The sequence below is a fragment of the Oryza sativa genome, chromosome 1, assembly GCF_034140825.1.
Source record: "Oryza sativa Japonica Group chromosome 1, ASM3414082v1".
Classification (NCBI taxonomy): domain Eukaryota; kingdom Viridiplantae; phylum Streptophyta; class Magnoliopsida; order Poales; family Poaceae; genus Oryza; species Oryza sativa.
The window spans coordinates 34799319-34818280 of NC_089035.1; the positions used below are offsets into that span (position 1 = coordinate 34799319).

At 42.2% G+C, this 18962-nt stretch overlaps 1 protein-coding gene, 1 long non-coding RNA gene and 1 other non-coding gene across 3 annotated transcripts; 2 read left to right on the top strand and 1 right to left on the bottom strand.

The window, feature by feature from the left end:
- The first annotated feature begins 551 nt into the window (after positions 1 to 551).
- Positions 552 to 1578, top strand: LOC4327553 (uncharacterized). The gene is made up of 2 exons (XR_001548210.3): positions 552 to 1106; positions 1342 to 1578. It is a non-coding gene; the product is annotated as an uncharacterized lncRNA (long non-coding RNA).
- A 5197-nt stretch (positions 1579 to 6775) lies between these two features.
- LOC9268494 (protein MIZU-KUSSEI 1) lies at positions 6776 to 10193 on the top strand. The gene has a single exon (XM_015787642.3). It carries the CDS (start codon positions 8890 to 8892, stop codon positions 9961 to 9963), a length of 1074 nt encoding a protein of 357 aa, XP_015643128.2. The 5' UTR covers positions 6776 to 8889; the 3' UTR covers positions 9964 to 10193.
- A 535-nt stretch (positions 10194 to 10728) lies between these two features.
- LOC112937715 (U6atac minor spliceosomal RNA) lies at positions 10729 to 10852 on the bottom strand. The gene has a single exon (XR_003240374.1). It is a non-coding gene; the product is annotated as a U6atac minor spliceosomal RNA (small nuclear RNA).
- Positions 10853 to 18962: the final 8110 nt, after the last annotated feature.

The window sequence follows — 18962 nt, forward strand, 5'->3', positions numbered from 1 at the left end:
GTGCCTCTTTAATTTGTCATGTACAGTGCGGCCAGTCAATGTGAGAGCGTAATCGATGTTGTGGGCTGCCTGTTGAATTGATCAAGTGCTAATAGAGTAGCAGGTCAATGCAAGACCTTAACTGGAAGGCGACAAAGAATGACGATATGATGTGAGAAGTTTGTGAAGACTTGAAGTCGAATTAAATGTATCGTACGGTAATACAGTTCTCAGTACCTACAAAACTGTATGTCGTATCAATATACCATGCATTTGTACCACGTCAATGATAAGAACAGCACACTGTAGAAAGTCAAAATATGTAGAGTACTACGTGCATCCTATATTTTTCGATAAAGAGAGTACTACATCCATCTTAAGAAAACATCAATCCCTTCTTTGTATAAAGTTAAGACCCAAAGTTGAAACCTCAGCGTTCCACGTCGTCACTAATTCTCAGCCATTCGATCGGTGGATGAGATCGCATATGAACCGTTGGATGAGAAGGTTCCCGGGTGAAGCCCAGCCCATCACGGCCCATGTCCTCTCTCTCCAGGGTTTCTTCACCCTCCATCGCATCACAACATCCGCTCTTCTCCTCCCCCATCCGCGCGCGCCAGCCGCCGTGCTCGGCGGACGCGGACGAGCGCGGCGACGACGGCATCAGACGCGGATGAGGGAGGCGACAGCGGTCTAGGGCGCGGTGGACGCGGACGAGGGCGGCGACGGTCGCGGACGAGGGCGGTGGCAGCGGTCGAGGGCGGCGGCGGCGACGACGGCGGACGCGGACGATGACGGCTGCGTTGGTCACGGCGAACGCGGACGAGGGCGGCAGCGGCGGAGGTCGTGGACGAGGACGGCAGCGGTTGAGGGCGGCGGCAGTGGTCGATGGCGTGGTGGACGCGGACGAGGGCGGCGGCGGACGCGGACACGGACGAAGGCGGCAGCGTCGGTCACGGCGAACGCAGACGAGGGCGGCAAGCCGGCAACAACGGTCGTGGCATATGATTTCTGAGATTTATTTGTTTTTGCAGCTCTATGTGCAGATGAGTACTCTCCGTCTCTCCGTCGCATATCGAGAATGCCTATTGCCTGTGATGCCTTCTATGTTTCGGTTCTGAGCAGCAGTAAGCCCATTTTTATTTTACTGCTATGTGTGTTCCTAATTTTTCTCTTCCATTTCATTAATTAATTAGTTTATCCATTGTGGGTTCTAAATAAAAAATATGTTAATTCCCTCTTGACTGACGCCATGAATCAATGACCAGCGTTTATCTTGCAAACCCAGTTAAGTTCTTACTTATCCTGAACATTTTTCTGACAGTACGTTGGTGAGCTAATCAGTTGGTCCCTTTTGTGTAGGTTGAGCAAATAAGGAGGCAAGATTCTAAGGATTCAAACTTATTGTGTTTAGTTAAGCAACACAACAAGGTCAGCACTTAATCTTTTTTTGTGTATGTATGGATATATTCCCTTTATTCATTGATTTGCACTACTTTAGCATAGCACTAGCTGTCTTATATGGAAATGAATTGGTTACATATTGGTTCAATCTAAATATATATATACAGTAGACCCACCCGATTCATTTTGACCAAATGCAATTTCAATTTACTAGGCACTTCCATCAGTTATCTATATGCAAAGATTAATCTTAGAATGCTACGTATGTATTTCAGCAGCAATATTAAACCACATTTGTTTCAACCATCAATACTATACGATATAAATTGTTATAAACCTCACCATCTTAATTATTTATAGTTTTTTTTCAATAGTTGATTAGAGTTGAAAATTATATGAGTGTAACTATTATTTCTTCTAATATCATATAAAAAACTCCTGCAGCAACGTGCGGGACTTCATCTAGTTTTATAAATAAATTTAGACATCACTACGCAGTTCATGAGAATCATCGACACAAAATCTACGGTCTAAAGTTGCATGTATGTTTGCTCTAAGGGCGTTCACAACACGTACATATCCCGATGCGCCAGCTCGGCATTTTACCTTCATGAGCGCGATCGTTGGGTCCTCGGGAAGAAATATAATGCATATTCTTTAGAGACACATTCTCTAACTCACGCGGGCAAAATCGGAACTCGGGAATCGGCTGACACTCATGGTATGGCCGTCATGTCCTCATGACACCGATCCTGCCCAATCCTCAAAACCGCCCCTCTGCACGGCACTGGATCGATAAACTCTTGCGCTCGCTTTCGCTGTCCCGTGCTCACATTTGCCCTCGCGACCCGCTTCCATCTCGTCGGCAGTCGTTGCCTCGCTCTTCGCCGGTGGCTAGAGGCATTGTCAGGATCAGCATCTCGAAGGTATGTTGCCGGTAAACCCTAATTGATGGCTGAATCATGCGTTGCTTGCTCTTGAAGTTCCGCTTTGGCCTCTCTTGGTGAATCAGCTTCGATAGATCCGAGCCGTGCATGTGGATTTAACCAGTTTGAGCATGTGAAACCATCAGTCAACCTATTCCCTTCCCTACCTACAACCTACCCGGTGTTCCCCTTTTCTGTCTGCACAGTATCTGATAGTCTACACGCAACCATAGGCCCCTCCCGTGCCACTTTCGCTGGCAACAACCACAACGACTGGGACAACACATCATTGCGAGGCTCCAGATCTGCATGGCAGCACAGTGTGATAGCCACTCTAAAATCTACGGAGGAACCGAGAGGGAGAAAGTACTATTCGGTCGAAGAGGATAGCGGGGTAGGCATGGGATTTAACACACATTTCAATTGGCCTAGCAAGGAAACAACGCAAGATGTGTCACACACATCATAGGTTGAGTGTCTTCTATGTGAGCCTACAGATATAATGGATCCTATTTGAAGCCGCATTACACTGTGGTGTCTGTGTCTTTTTAAGGTCTGAGACCTAGATGGCAGCTTTGGTCTATAAAATATGTGTCCTACATTGCTATTGCCCTAAGAAAGACAAATCAGCAAGGGAACATAAAAAGCTGTTACTATTCTTGGGCTAAAGCTTAATTCTAGCCCATAGCTTATCGAGTCTGCTCCGTGGGCTGTCAGGCCGAAAGGCCAAAGCCCATGAAGCCATAACGATGGATCTGGAATCGAATTTTTTTTATTTATACATTTTTTTATTAAAATATTTACAAAAATAATTTTTTTTCGAAAATTTACAAATCTAATCGCCTGCCGCCGGAGATTTTTAAAAATCGTCCTCCCAAAGGGCGGCAAGGGACCTAAATGCAAATTTTTTATTTGTGTTCAAACTCTTTCCACCGGTTTTAATTGCTTAAAAACTAATAATGCTTATTCGATACTCCAAATGATTTTAAATGGAAAAGTGATAAACTACAAAGTTATAGATCTCATCAAGACCTACAACTTATATATAAAGTTTATCTCCATTCAATGTCGTTTGAAATGTAGATCTGAGATTTTTTTAAATGTGTTTTATATTTTGTAACGAATATTTGGATATTTTAAATGAAAAAGTTGTTAACTACAAAGTTGTAGATCTCCTTGAGCTCTACAATTTTGATATAAAGTTTTATTTCATCTAACTTTATATAATATAATTATAAATTATAAAATCATAGAGCTAACAGGTTGTGCTAGAAAATTTGCATTTAGGTCCCTTGCCGCCCTCTGGAAGGGCGATTTTTAAAAATCGCCGCCCTTTGGCGGCAGGCGATTAAATTTGTAAATTTTCAAAACAAAAAATTATTTTTGTAAATATTTTAATAAAAAAATGTATATAAATAAAAAAAATTCTCTGAAATCTGCTACTCCGAGTTGGCCCATAATCCCGAAGCTGTAGCCAGTAGGCCTGCTCTGCTGTCTCGTATTTTCACTTTTCTGTGAATTGTGATGCACATTTTGCACTTGATATTCACGGGAAGACTACGTATCAAACGTCTAATTTTTCTCCTAAAAATCAGATAATGTTGCACCGCTGGTAAAAAAAAAATTTCGTCTCTGTATAAAAAATATTTCAAATAATTAAAATGATGAAACACAGTGGAATCAAAGATTTGAAACATTTTTGTCTCACTCATGAAACATCAACGATTCCTAAAATATAGATCATAAAAATGTGATACACCATTAAAATAATACATAGTGTAATATTTTGATTTAACAAAGAGAAATATCTATCTATTATGTTATTAAAGGAATAGAAAAAGGAACCTCCACGTTCGCTCTCATGGTCTAGAAATTCTCACATTAATCGGAGAAAAAGAAAAAGCAGAGTCCATATAAAAATACAATTTATTAATAGCTGAAATTTGGAATTAAAAAATAAGGAATATTAGAAGAGGAGACTAGAGTCCATATAGAAATATAATTTAGAAATAGTTGAAATTCGGAATTAAAAAATAAGGAATATTAGAAGAGGAGACTAGAGTCCATATAGAAATACAATTAGAAATAACTGAAATTCGGAATTAAAAATAAGGAATATTAGAAATAAAGTATAGAGTCCATAACGAAATACAATTAGGAAATAATAGAAATTTGGAATTAAAAATAAGGAATATTAGAAGTAGAGTATAGAGTCTATATAGAAATACAATTAAGAAAAAATAGAAATTCGGAATTTAAAAATAAGGAATATTAGAAGTAGAGTATAAAGTCCATATAGGAATTTAAAACTAACTAAAATTTGGAATAAAAGTAATAAAATTAAAAGTAGAGTTTAGAGTCCGTATAAAAATACAATTTACAAGTAACTAAATTTCGAAATTAAGAAAAACATGGGAAGAAGAGTTTAAAATCAATATAGGAATACAATTTAGAAGTAACTGAAATTTGAAATTAAAAATTAAAGAATATTGAAATATGAGTTTATATAGAAATACAATTTAGAAATAGCTGAAATTCGGAATTAAAAAATAAGAAATATCAGGAGAGGCGACTAGAGTCCATATAGAAATACAATTTAGAAATAGTTGAAATTTGGAATTAAAAAAATAAGGAATATTTGAAGAGGAGACTAGAGTCCATATAGAAATACAATTAGGAAATAACTGAAATTTGGAATTAAAAATAAGAAATATAAGAAGTAGAGTATAGAATCCATATAGAAATACAATTAGGAAATAAATAAAAATTCGGAATTAAAAATAACGAATATTAGAAGTAGAGTATAGAGTCCATAAAGAAATACAATTAAGAAAGAAAAATAGAAATTCAGAATTAAAAAATAAGGAATATTAGAAGTAGAGTATAGAGTCCATATAAGAATTTAAAACTAACTAAAATTCAGAATAAACATAATAAAATGAATGAAAAGTAGTGTTTAGAGTCCGTATAAAAATACAATTTACAAATAACTAAAATTCGAAATTAAGAAAAACACGAGAAGAAGAGTTTAAAGTCAATATAGGAATACAATTTAGAAGTAACTGAAATTTGAAATTAAAAATTAAAGATTATTGAAAGATGAGTTTAGAGTCCACATACAAATACAATTAGAAATAATAAAAATTCAGAATTAAAAAAAGAAATATTTAAAGACGAGTCTAGAGTCCATATAGGAATATATATAATTTACAAATAACTAAAATTTGATATTAAAAATAATTAATAACTAACACGTATATAAAATACAATATGAATATTACACATTAGTAGTTTCTTAAAGTTATTGCAAAATTTAAAATTATGTTGTCATTGTAATATATTTTAATAATATAATGAGAAAACATATATGCTATTATATGAGAAAAAAATATAATGATGCTGGCCGCGCAATTTGAGCGGGCCACCATACTGGTTATATTATTAAAGGAATAGAAAAATGAGCCTCCACGTTCGCTCTCATGGCCTAGAAATTCTCACATTAATCGGAGAAAAAGAAAAAAAACAAAGTCCATATAAAAATACAATTTAGAAATAGTTGAAATTCGGAATTAAAAAAATAAGGAAAATTAGAAGAGGAGACTAGAGTCCATATAGAAATACAATTAGGAAATAACTGAAATTCGGAATTAAAAAAATAAGGAATATTAGAAGAGGAGACTAGAGTCCATATAGAAATACATTAGGAAATAACTGAAATTCGGAATTAAAAATAAGGAATATTAGAAGTAGAGTATATAGTAAATACAATTAGGAAATAATAGAAATTTGGAATTAAAAATAAGAAATATTAGAAGTAGAGTATAGAGTTCATATAGAAATACATTAAGAAAAAAAAATAAAAATTCGGAATTAAAAAATGAGGAATATTAGAAGTAGAGTATAGAGTCCGTATAGGAATTTAAAACTAACTAAAATTTGGAATAAACATAATAAAATTAAAAGTAGAGTTTAGAGTCCGTATAAAAATACAATTTACAAATAACTCAAATTCGAAATTAAGAAAAACATGGGAAGACGAGTTTAAAGTAAATATAGGAATACAATTTAGAAGTAACTAAAATTCGAAATTAAAAATTAAAGAATATTGAAAGATGAGTTTAGAGTCCACATAGAAATACAATTAGAAATAATAAAAAATCAGAAATAAAAATAAATAATATTGGAAGAAAAGCATAGAGTCTATATGGAAATACAATTTACAGAAAATTCGGAATTAAAAAAAGAAATATTAAAAGACGAATCTAGATTCCATATAGGAATATATATAATTTAGAAATAACTAAAATTTGATATTAAAAATAATTAATAACTAACACGTATATAAAATACAATATAAATATTACACATTAGTAGTTTTGTAAAGTTATTGTAAAATTTAAAATTATGTTGTCATTTTAATATATTTGAATAATATAATGAGAAAACATATATGCTATTATATGAGAGAAAATATAATAATGCTAGCCGCGCAATCTGCGTGGGCCACCGTGCTAGTTAAGACAAAGTAGACTGAAACATCGAAAAATTAGGGGTGAAAGCGGATCGGATTCGGACGGATAATAGCTATACCATATCCTAAACCATTTTTTTTAAGCGGATGCGGATGACGTGCAGATGTGGATGCGGAGCGGATTATTTCGGACGTCGGATTCGGTGTGGAGTCGGTGCGGACTTGGTTCGGAAACGGACAAAAAGTTGTCGGATGTCAAGTTTGTATTCAATCCATACAACAAGAGGGCAGCAATACAATTAGCCCCAATACAATAGCAAAACATCATTAGTTCACTATGTTCAGTTCAATAGTATAACTATAAGTGTTCAGTACTTCAGTTCAATAGTTCACTAGTCAAAATAATCCAAGATGCATCCATGATGCATCAAAAACATAATATAAGAAATGAAGAAATGAATAAATGATGAACAATTAATCAAATTATAACTTGCTATTGATGTAATTTCCGCAAGCAAATCTCTTCTCTACATTTCTAAATCCCAAATTTGAAACTTCAAATAATCAAATTGGATTGCAAGTGTACAAGAAAACAATACATCAATAGTTCAAAATCAATACCTAATCTGTCGTTGGCCGTCACAAATTGGATGGCGCCGGCGACTGTGTGTACTGGCGCTGGCAGCGGCGCCGACAAGCCGAGCGCTACCAGCCTGCAGTGGAGCTCCGGCGGCGCGTGTGGGAAAAGATGCGAAGAGGAAGAGGCGACTCGCGGACTCGAGAAGAGACAGACGGGCGACGGCGCAGGCATTCGGCAGAGAGAGAGAGAGAGATTTGGGGAGGACTGAGTGGATTAGGTCACAATAGATGGGCTGAAATACTAAAAGTTGCGGATTATCCGCCAAATAGTACATCGGATAATCCGATCAAAATATCGGATAATCCACATCCGTCGGATATCGTTGATACCACATCCGTATCCGGCCGGATATCTAAAAACCCTTACCATATCCTCACATTGGACGGATTCGGAGCGGATCGGAGCAGATAATATCCGCTCCGTTTTCACCCCTACAAAAAATCATAAAAATATCTCAGTCATTTGGCTCTTCCTTCACTCTGGTGGTCAAATCTTCAACTTGTACTTCAAGCCGACCACCTAACAACGATGACGGTCAGCCATGTACTCCCTCCGTCACAAAAAAAGATAAATCCTGGTTTCCGTGCCCAACGTTTGACCGTCCGTCTTATTTAAAAAAAATTGAAAAAAATTAAAAAGACAAGTCACGCATAAAATATTAATCATGTTTTATCATCTAACAACAATGAAAATATGAATTATAAAAAAATTTCACATAAAACGGACAGTTAAAATTGGACACGGAAACCCAGGGTTTGCCTTTTTTTTTTTTTTGGACGGAGGGAGTATCTGATTCTACCAGGCAACAGCCGCAACAGGACAAGACCCTATCAAGCAGGGGAGCTAGCTCCTATGGTGGGATGGACCTACTGCAACCCTGTTTAGATGGGACTAAAACTTTCAAGTCCCTATCACATCAGATGTTTGGACACTAATATAAATATTAAACGTAGACTATTAATAAAACCCATCCATAATCTTGGACTAATTCGCGAGACGAATCTATTGAGCCTAATTAATCCATGACTAGCCTATGTGATGCTACAATAAACATTATCTAATTATGGATTAATTAGGCTTAAAAAATTTGTCTCGTGAATTAGCTTTCATTTATGTAATTAGTTTTGTAAGTAGTCTATATTTAATACTCTAAATTAGTGTTTAAATATATGGACTAAAGTTAAGTCCCTGGATACAAACACCACCTACATATCGGAAAACAAATTTCCATTGCCCTTGCACCAAAAAAAAGGAAAGGTAGCACAGGTACGCAAATGTAGCAGCAAAAAAGGATGCCTTCTTGGTGAGAAGCGTTTTCCTTGATATCCCACCCCGAAGCAGAAATCTTAAGACGTCGAAACATTGCCATGATGCTAACCATCCTCGAAAGTCGAAATCAAAACGATAAAAGCAAAATGAAGTGCACTCCATAACAAACAAAACCCAAAGTAAGAAAGAAAAAGAAATGTATGCCCAACGTGCATGCCTCATACATCCCACGTACGTGCATTCCACCAACAACCCTGAAGCTAGCGAGACGCCGAGTCGCCGACACACCGTCTAAAACGGAAAAATTGACGAGACGTGTCCTCTCGTCTTGGCGTCTCCCCTTCAAAAACACCACAGGGCACAACATTGCTCTCCTCCTGTGTCAAACGTGTCAGTCCGGGCGGGCGGCAACAAGCATGCTACGCTACAACGCAACGCCGAAGGCCTCGCCGCCGATGTCGCCGCTGCGCCCGCCGCCGACGCCACGCACTCCCCTCGGCGGCGCGGCGACCACCCCGGATCAGCTGCCTCCGCCCTCGCCGCACACGCCACGCCCGGCGATCACGCTCACCGCGCCCCCTTCCAAGAAGAAGCGCCGCGGCGGCGCCGCCGCGCGCTCCCTCCGCGCCATCCGCGCCGTGCGCGCGCTGTTCCGGTCGCTCCCGATCCTCGCCCCGGCGTGCCGCTTCCACGGCGCCATCCGCGCCCCCGGCGGCGCGTCGCGGGCGCACGACGGCCACGTCAGCGGCGCGTCGCGCACGACGGGGACCCTGTTCGGGTACCGCAAGGCGCGGGTGACCCTGGCGGTGCAGGAGACACCCGGGAGCGTGCCCATCCTGCTGCTGGAGCTCGCCATGCAGACCGGCAGGTTCATGCAGGAGATGGGCGCCGAGCACCTGCGCGTGGCGCTCGAGTGCGAGAAGAAGCCGCCGGGCGCCGGCGCCGGCATCGGCCGCACGCGGCTGCTCGACGAGCCGCTGTGGACGGCGTACGTGAACGGGCGCAAGATCGGGTACGCCATGCGCCGGGAGCCCACGGAGGGCGACCTCACCGTCATGCAGCTGCTGCGCACCGTGTCGGTCGGCGCCGGCGTTCTGCCCACCGACGTCATGGGAGGCGACGCCGGCGCCGAGGTGCAGGACGCCGGTGACCTCGCGTACATGCGCGCGCGTTTCGACCGCGTCGTTGGCTCCCGCGACTCCGAGTCGTTCTACATGCTTAACCCCGACGGCAACAATGGGCCGGAGCTCAGCATCTTCTTCATTAGAATATGATGAGAATTCTGCTAGTTCTCTCCTGTGGTCTTAGACTCGTGTGCTTGCAGTTGCAGATGACAATAGCGTAGTTTACAACGCTGTAACTCTTGACATGGGGGATTCAAAATTAGATGCGGCACTTGCATCTGCAGATCGATTTCTGGTTTCTTTCATTAATTTGTGATCACGTCGATCATGGTTCAAAGTTGTTTGCTTTTTTTTAGGACAAATAAAATCTTGTTAGGACCTAGGAGTTGTGATTTTGTTACCACATTCAGAGTTTCTGTATTTCTGAAACTGAGCAGGCAATCAGCTCACTAGTACAAAAATACATTCAGACTTTCAGAGAATTTGTATTTGTGAAACTGAGCAGTCAATTAATTACCAAAAAAAGGATTTGTAGTTCTTTTTTGTTAGAACAAATGAAATAATGTTAGGACTTGTGATTTAGTTACCACATTCAGAGTTTCGTATTTCTGAAACTGAGCAGGCAATGAGCTAGCAAAAAAATACATTCAGACTTTCAGAGAATCTGTATTTGTGAAACTGAGCAGTCAATTAATTACAAAAAAAAAGGATTTGTAGTTTTTTTTGTTAGAACAAATGAAATAATGTTAGGACCTGTGATTTTGTTACCACATTCAGAGTTTCGTATTTGTGAATCTGAGCAGGCAATCAGCTAGCAAAAAAATACATTCAGAGAGTTTGCATTTCTGAAAACTGAGCAGTCAATTAATCACCAGTGGTATGAACAACATTTGTAACAGCATAAATAAAGGTTTTAAAAAAATTTGGGTAAGATCCGCCGAAGCGGGTAGCCTTAACCGCAATGTGATGGAGGAAAGCCCGAAAGCTGATCCCGTCCCTGTCAGGGGAGATGCCAACCGTCTCTCCTTTCTACGAACACGGCTAGTGGTTGCCCACTGGGCCTTATAAGGAAGTGGACTTCTTCTCAAATTGGCGAGGTGGTACTAAAGACTCCGAGCGAGCGAGTACAGCACAGTATGATTAAGCTCGGCGAAATTTGCCTGCTTGTTGTTCTCTTAATACATACGTGTCGCACAAAACTAAAGTTGGTTGGTTGAAACAGGGTGATGCGGATATCTCACAAGATACTAGCTAGTTGGTATTGAATAGCTTTAGTTCATCGTCAGTTCGTAAAAAAAGGTGAAGAAAAAATAACAACTAATTAAATTATTTCCCTTTTCTATCCGTAGACCCGACTAGTTTCTTCTTGAGAGGAGAGAGAACCATATCTACTAGTTAAAGATGCCGTCGTCAACTCCTGTTTAGCTTTGTTAATGATACTGGAGTTTCTCAAACATAATTATCCACCAGCTATAATTAGGCAAAGCCTTTTACGGTAGCTCTCTCCACACAGGCCCTATCTATCTACTCAGTCTGTTTGTTTACTCACTTCCAGCCCAGTTCCAATTCCTTCCCTGATCCCTCCCATGTGGCCCAAAGCCCAGCCAAACCAGAGCAAAATGCCATTGATGGAGCACTGCAGCTGATCCCTCGCTATGTCTGTCGCTCACCAGTGGTAAGGCAGTACTCAATGGCTCCATCGAGTTAGTGTAAAACTCGCATTGAAGCTGCTTCACATTCCCATTAATGGTCGATAAATAAGCAGCCGGCTTCTGCACAATGTGTAAATGGATACACAGCAAGGAGAATTCGAGAGGAGTTCAAGAGCTGAGGTTAGGAGCACGACGACTGCGTCGGATAGAGGTGCGAGCAATTCGGTGGTGAGAAAATGAGAGATCTAGATCGTGGGTATGAGAGCCACCGAGAAGTTCACCCGAAGGCAATCTGGTAAACATGGTCCACGCCAGCATAGTTTGCATCAGAACCAGCTTTTGGAAAGATAGATGGCTTAAAAATGCCGCTGCAAGAGAAATTCCCAGCTCTATTCTCCCATTCCAAGGAACAACAAGCAACAGTGGCACAAACTATACAAGCGGAGGTTCCCAATACTTTGTTTGTTTCATATGTAGGTGACTCGATGTCTCGGGAGAGTATTTGCGGTGATGGACCGGGAGTCGGCTTGGGGATAAGACGACGTCCGTGGTGGTCAGATATCATGCGGGATACTTAGGCTAGAGTTGATGCACGTGGTTAATGGAGATTCCATATGGCATACGATGGAGGAATTGTGTGTGTATGGGATGCGGAGTCGAATTTAGAAGGAGTCCGAATTTGATATGATTGGTTATGTAAAGTTTCTTTCTTGTACTAAGGGTTTCCTAAGGTGTTTAGGACTCTTAGTATGAGTTTGGTTCGTGGCTTTAGGTTACCTACCTCATGTATAAATAGAGGGGGAGCGTGAGGCTTCCCGGTATCGCTTTTGAGAGCAATTGAGTTGAGTTTTGAGTTAGGGTTTCGAGTTTAGTCGAAATTTTTGTAAGGAGTGTTGTTGGTGCACTTTGTAAACACAGAGAGAATCAATAAAGTCGTCATCTACTTTAAGAGTTTTTCGATTTGTGTTTACCGGGTTTCGGCGGTCTAACCGGCGATCTACCGGCGGTCAGACCGGCGGCAAGCGGCGGTCAGACCGGTGGGAGCACGGCAGTCAGACCGGCGGCAGCTACAGGCGCGGCAGGCGATCTCAGCGGTCAGACCGGCGGCATCTACTCGGTCAGACCGGCAGATCAATCTCGGTCAGACCGACTTCCGTCGATTTTGAGGGTAATTTTTATTTCCGCCAAAAGTTTTTGGTTTTTGGGTATACCAACCATTCACTCCTCCTCTGGTTGGCTTAGTTCTTGTGATTCGATCCTACAAGTGGTATCAGAGCCTTGTTTTCTTCTTTGGATTTTTATCGATCTAGAGTTTTTGCCATGGCTACTCCCGCTAGGTTTTCAACTAAGCCTCGTATTTTCGATGGAACGGATTTTTCTCATTGGTGTAGTAGGATGCAATCTTATATTATGGCTGAAGATTATGATATTTGGAGAAAAGTTTCTCATCCTTATGTGATTCCTGAAGCTATTAATACTGCTGCTGAAAAAACTGCTTCTGAACAAAACTGCAAAGCTCGCAATATTCTTTTGAGTGGTATTTCTCGTTCGGATTATGATCGTGTTGCTCATCTTCAAACTGCTCATGAGATTTGGACTGCTTTGAGTAATTTTCATCAAGGAACAAATAATATTAAAGAACTTCGTCATGATCTTTTCAAAAAGGAGTATATTAAATTTGAGATGAAACCTGGAGAAGTTTTGGATGACTATCTTTCTCGGTTTAATAAAAGTTTGAGTGATCTTAGATCTGTTGATTCTTCTTATGATGCTAATTATCCACAATCTGAGATTTCTCGCCACTTTTTGAATGGTCTTGACATGTCTATTTGGGAGATGAAAGTTACATCTATTCAGGAATCTGTTAACATGTTGTCGCGTCCCAAAACGACTCTAAAATACACCCTCTAAATTATGCCTAGAATAATTAAAAACCGTGTGAAAGCCTCCAACAATTAAAATGTGCAAAGTTAAAAGTCAAACAAGGCTTAGAGGATTTTTGTATATTTCCTAAAAGCCTAAAATATGTAAATAAATTTTAGTGGAATTTTCAGAGCACAAATAATAATTGTTAAGAAATAAACAAAGTTAAAAAGGTTTTATAAAAAGAAAAACCCTAAAACCCCTCCTTCTCTCTAATGGGCCGAATTCGGCCCATCTCCCTCCCCCTCTCTCTCCTCTCCCCGCGGCCCACTCGGCCTCTCCCCGCGGGCGCGCCGCTGACGGGCGGGCCCTCCCGCCACCCTCGCTGACGGGTGGGGCCCACCCGTCATCCCCTTCCTCCCGCCGCTCCCGCCGCCTCCCCCGCGCCCTAGCGCCGCCGCCGCCGCGAATCCCGCCGCCTCCCGCCGTCCCCGCGTGCAATAAAGTGGGGGAAATCACTCCCGTGATCCCCTTTTCCTTTCCCCCCACTTCTCCCTCTCTCTCTCGCGTTCAAACGGGCGGATTTGCCCCCACAAATCTCGCCGGCGCCATTGATGGCGGCCGGACCTCCCGCGCCGGTTTCCTTCCCCTCCGGCCGCTCTCTCCCCCTTCCAACCCTATTTAAACCCTCCCCGCACCTCCTCCGTCCGTTTCCGCCTCTCGCCGCCCTTCCTCCTTGCCGGATTCGAGCTCGCGACGTCGCTCTCTCTCTCCGCCGTCGCCGCCGAGCTCTGGTCCGCCGCCGTCGTCGCCCCGGACCGCCTCCTTCGGGTTCGCCGCATCCTCACCGACCTCGTCCACCTCTCCGTTTCGGTCGCCGACCGCCGGAACGCCGTCGACCCCGTCGACCCGAGCCGCGCCGCCGCCTCCCTCCGCTCCGGCCGCCTCCTCCGTCGCCGCCGTCGCCCCGGGGTGAGCCGTGGACCGTCGCTTCCTTTCCCCCTTCCCTCCCCTCTCTCGGCCGCATCTCCGCCGCGCCGGTGGTCGCCGGCGGCGACCATCGGGGAGCGGGCGCGCCGCCTCCCGCCGACCGCGCCGGCGTGGCCGCCCTCGGGCGCGCCGAGCGGCTGCCGCGTGGGGCCCGGCCGTCAGCTGCCCGCGTCCTCGGGTGCGGCTGACGTGTGGGGCCCACGGCGCCGGCCGGTGTGAGCCTGGGTGCACCCGGTCCACCGTGGACCGTGAGGCTGCCGCGTGGGCCCCACTCCCGTGGACCCGGTCCGCGCGCCCCTCCCCCTCGGCTGACGCAATAAACCCTTTTTAAATTAAAATTTAAATTAAGAAATTCGTAAATATTCATTTAAAGAGCATATAAACTTCAAATGGCCATAACTTGGCCATTTGAACTCGGAATTGGACCGTTCAAGTCTCTAATTTTTCCTTAAGAAGTCAAGAACCCATTTTTGTGCTTTGTTCTTGTTGGTTATATGGAGTTTATTAGAGTAAAAGCCTTTTCTTTTCTGTTGGTCGTGTAGACGCTGCAGCTTCGGAAGATCCGCTCTTCGTGGAGGTTGAAGCCGACGTTTGGGAAAGCGAGCAAGGCAAGTCACATCATCCTTGAACATATTGAATCCCAGTTTATAAAATTATTTTGATGTAAATTATTGCATTATCGCTTTATTTAAATTCCCGCGTTATCACTGTTTTATCTAGCCATGCCTATTTACTTTTGTTATGACCTTATTATTGTTATTGTTATTATTACCTTGTTCACCCTAGAATAAACAAAACCCCAACTAGTGGACACTCTACTCATGGTACCACTAGTATGAATTTAGGTAGATGCTTCGCCGCTTAATTAGGTAACATTAGGTGGTTTTACAACTCTAGACTTTGGGATATTCATATCACCTGGACACTACGGAATGGTTGGATTATTGTGGAATTGGGTTCACACCTCCCCCTCTATTCAAAATCCTCAAAATGGTTTTAGGCTGGGCTTGGGGTGCATGGTTTTGATAGTAGCACCTCGGCCATATAAGGACCGGTCTTCAGGCCTCTGTTGCAAAGCACTACCGTACTTCCACATGTCTAGTGGGTAAGGCTTAGTTTGTGGCTCAGTCTGGTTATAAATAAAAGTACACGGATGGAGATGGACGAAGTCGGGGGTCGATGGACATCTCTAGGACAAATGAAGGCTACACGAGCTGCGGCCCGGTAGTCGAGATGTCATGGCACAGGGCCGGTGTCCTGCTGCAAGGGGCTCAGTCCTGCCTACCTGTCACGGGGGTTCCGGCCATAGGTGGGGTTGGGTCGGTACTCTTGTCTATGGCTAAGATGGGTTGGAAACTATGTCACGTCTTCCGCCCGTATACCGTGGTGGTATGTGGCACGTGGTTACACGTGAGGAAGATGTGTCTTGTGGGTAAAGATGTACACCTCTGATCAGAGTATAACCTATTCGAATAGCCGCGCCCTCGGTTATGGGCAAGCCGAGCAATGTACCCAAGTTAGTGTTTTTAATTCTTAAAACCTGCTTAACAACTAAAATGTGGAATGGTTGGCCTGGGTTGGCTTGGGACGAGCTGGGACCCAGGGTCGGGTTGCCAGTTCGGTCTGAATCATCGTAGGCCTTGGGTTAAGGCAGGTTCGTGTGGGTTCACGGCCTTGATTAATAATATTGTATAGCTCTAGGACCGTGTTTACAAAATAGCTTTGAGCAACTAAGTGTCTTTTAATGCTGTTTACTGCAAACCCTAACCCTTTATATTTTAACCCCCTTGTACTCCCTTGCATTTATTCTGCACTTGTGGGTGTGTCTTGTTGAGTACGGTGGTTGTACTCAGTCTTGCTCAATTTTGCCCAAACCCAGAAGAGGAGCCCCTGGAAGATGAAGGCTTTGGTGTCTAGCTCGTGCCTGCCGTCAAGCGCCTGTGGTCGTCGCCCTAGTCTTCCGCTGTTTTTCGTTTGTCTTCTTGTGTGCTGGGTCTTCGCCGCCCATGTAATTAATTAATTAATTACGCTTCCGCTTGTTAAACTCTGAATTGTATCAACTTTTGGTGTACCTTGCCTCCTGGGACAAGGAATAATGCACGCACGTAAGGAACGCCCGTTGGGTTATTTCCGGTCGTGACACATGTCTACTTTGACTTTGGATTCACTTTATACAAAATTGAAAATACATGAGATGAATGTTCTTTCTCGAAAAGTTGATTCTAAGTCGAGTGCTTTGGTTTCCTCTTTGGATGTTGATGCTTCTTCATCTAAGTCTTCTTTTCTTGCTGTTTTTAATTCCACATCCGATGATCAACTCGAACAAATCGAGGAGGAGGATTTGGCTTTAGTTGCTAACAGAATTGCTCGAGCTATGAATAATGCCAGGAACAGGAAAAGAGGTGGTCCAAATCATTGCTTTGAATGTGGTTCAATTAATCATCTTCGTTCGCATTGTCCTAAGCTTGGGAGAGGCAAAAGAGAAGACAAAGATGGTGAGAAGACCAACAACAACAAGTTGAAGGGTTCATCCCAAGGGAGGAAGCTGGACAATCTCAGGAAGTCTTTTCAACAAGTTTACACCGCCTTCGAGCCACTAAGTGATGTAGATGGTGAAAGTGGAGATGATGACAAGGGAAAGAACATCTCCGATGTTTGCTTCATGGCGCGTGGTGAATCTGACACAGAGTATGAATATAATGAGGTGAGTGCTTTTGAGGAAGCTATTAATATTTTGAGTGCAAAAAATAAGAAGTGTGAGAAGATGTTGTTAACAGTGAAATTTGGTAATCGACAAAGACGTCATCGACTTAGAATCATTATCGGCTACAGCATCTCGGAATCAGCCGATGGGAGTTATCAAGTCGCCAATAGTCGGATTCCTGCTATATTCGGTTAAGGAAATCAATCTACTAAAGGAAGCTTATCCCTAAGTGACCGAGTTTAAAGAGGATGCGGCATAATAGTTTATCTATTAATTAGGAATAGTTTGTTAGTTTCCTTTTATCTTTAGGAAAGTTTCTTTCTTGTCCGACAAGGACTTGTATCAACCCATGGGTATAAATATGTACACCCAGGGTCTATGTAATATATCTTCACGATCAATACAATTCGACCATCGCCACCTTTTACCTTTTCTACTTTATTTTATCGTCCGGCGGGACTTGGCACCCGACGCGGGGCTGCATCGGTGTTTGATCTCCGGCGAAGGGGTAAGTCCAATGTTCCGTTGGCCCAGGCAATTGTCTCATCTACATCGGCGTCGTTCAAGGCTGCATCAGTACATTCGACCTCTTGGATTGCTCTGGTTTGGATGATATATTTGCCTACCTATTTATCATATGTCTCTGTTAATCTAGTCTTAGCATGTCAATTTAGCTCTATTGGCTGCTTCTCATTTTAGGGTTTCTGCCGGTATCGGCTAAATCGCGTTGCTAGATTAGATTAGCTTAGACATCTACCACCCTGAAAACTCAGTCAACGGCTTGATTGTCTAGATATTATGTTTCTTTTCATACTTAGTGCTGCATCAGTTAAGTTTGATCTACTAAGTCGTTCTTAGAAACATAATCTCTAGCCTGCTTCTTGATTGCCAATAAGGGTCTTATCGGGGTTTTAGCCGGTGAGTTATCTGGACGTTGCATCGGCTCATAAGGATTGCATATACATATAAGCTGGATTTAGCCGATGACAACAAAGGTTTCACTGTTTAATCTAATCTTGTGGATTTCACGACATCGGACCTCCAGCCGATGTGTGCTTTAACCTTCGGATCGATGTTTTATTATATCATATTGCTAGCCGATTGGTTTATACTGGATTATATTGTTATTTCATTACATCGTCATCAGCCGATTGCCTTTATATCATTATCTACATTGGACATATAGCCGATTGCTTAAACCCTATCGCTATCGGCTGGTATCGGCATCGGCTATTATCGGCTATCGGCTGGAACTACTCCATCGGCTTGTCAGCCGATCGGCTGTTTTGATCTACTATTTGCATATCTTGTCAGTTGCAGGATTAAACTGGCTGGCACGCCTGCATCTCACCATATTTGGACCTGCACAGGAGCTAAGCAGTTCTCCCAGGCTAGTGTGTTCGATTTTTTCGTCAAGAGATGTATAGAAAACAGGAATTTATCATTGAATCTCTAAAATCTGAAATTGATAGATTAAAATCTCTTATTCCTAATGATGATGATTGTTCAAATTGTGAGGTTTTAATGAATGAGATTTCAAAAATTAGAGATGTTAATGCTGCACATGATTTGAAAAATAGATCTTCTCTTGCTTGTAGTTTTGCTTTGCACACACGCACTTTGGATGAGTTGTTTTTAACTAAAAAGTTGTTGCAAAAATATCAAATTGCTTTTCATGCTAGTTTGATGTTTAACATGATTTCTGCTAAAAAGTTAAAACAACCTCATGGTGTTTTGGATTGCTCAACATGTAATTTGAATAAGATGAAACTAAAAGATGCTTTAGGTCGTGTTGAGTTCATGGAAGATGTTATGAAAAACAATGAAGTGCTTTCTTGCCCTAAATGTCGTAAAAGCAAAGGTGTTATGGTAGATTGTGAAAATTGTGCTAATTTGGAAAAAGAGGTTTCTTATTTGAAAAATTCTTTGCTAAGATTTTC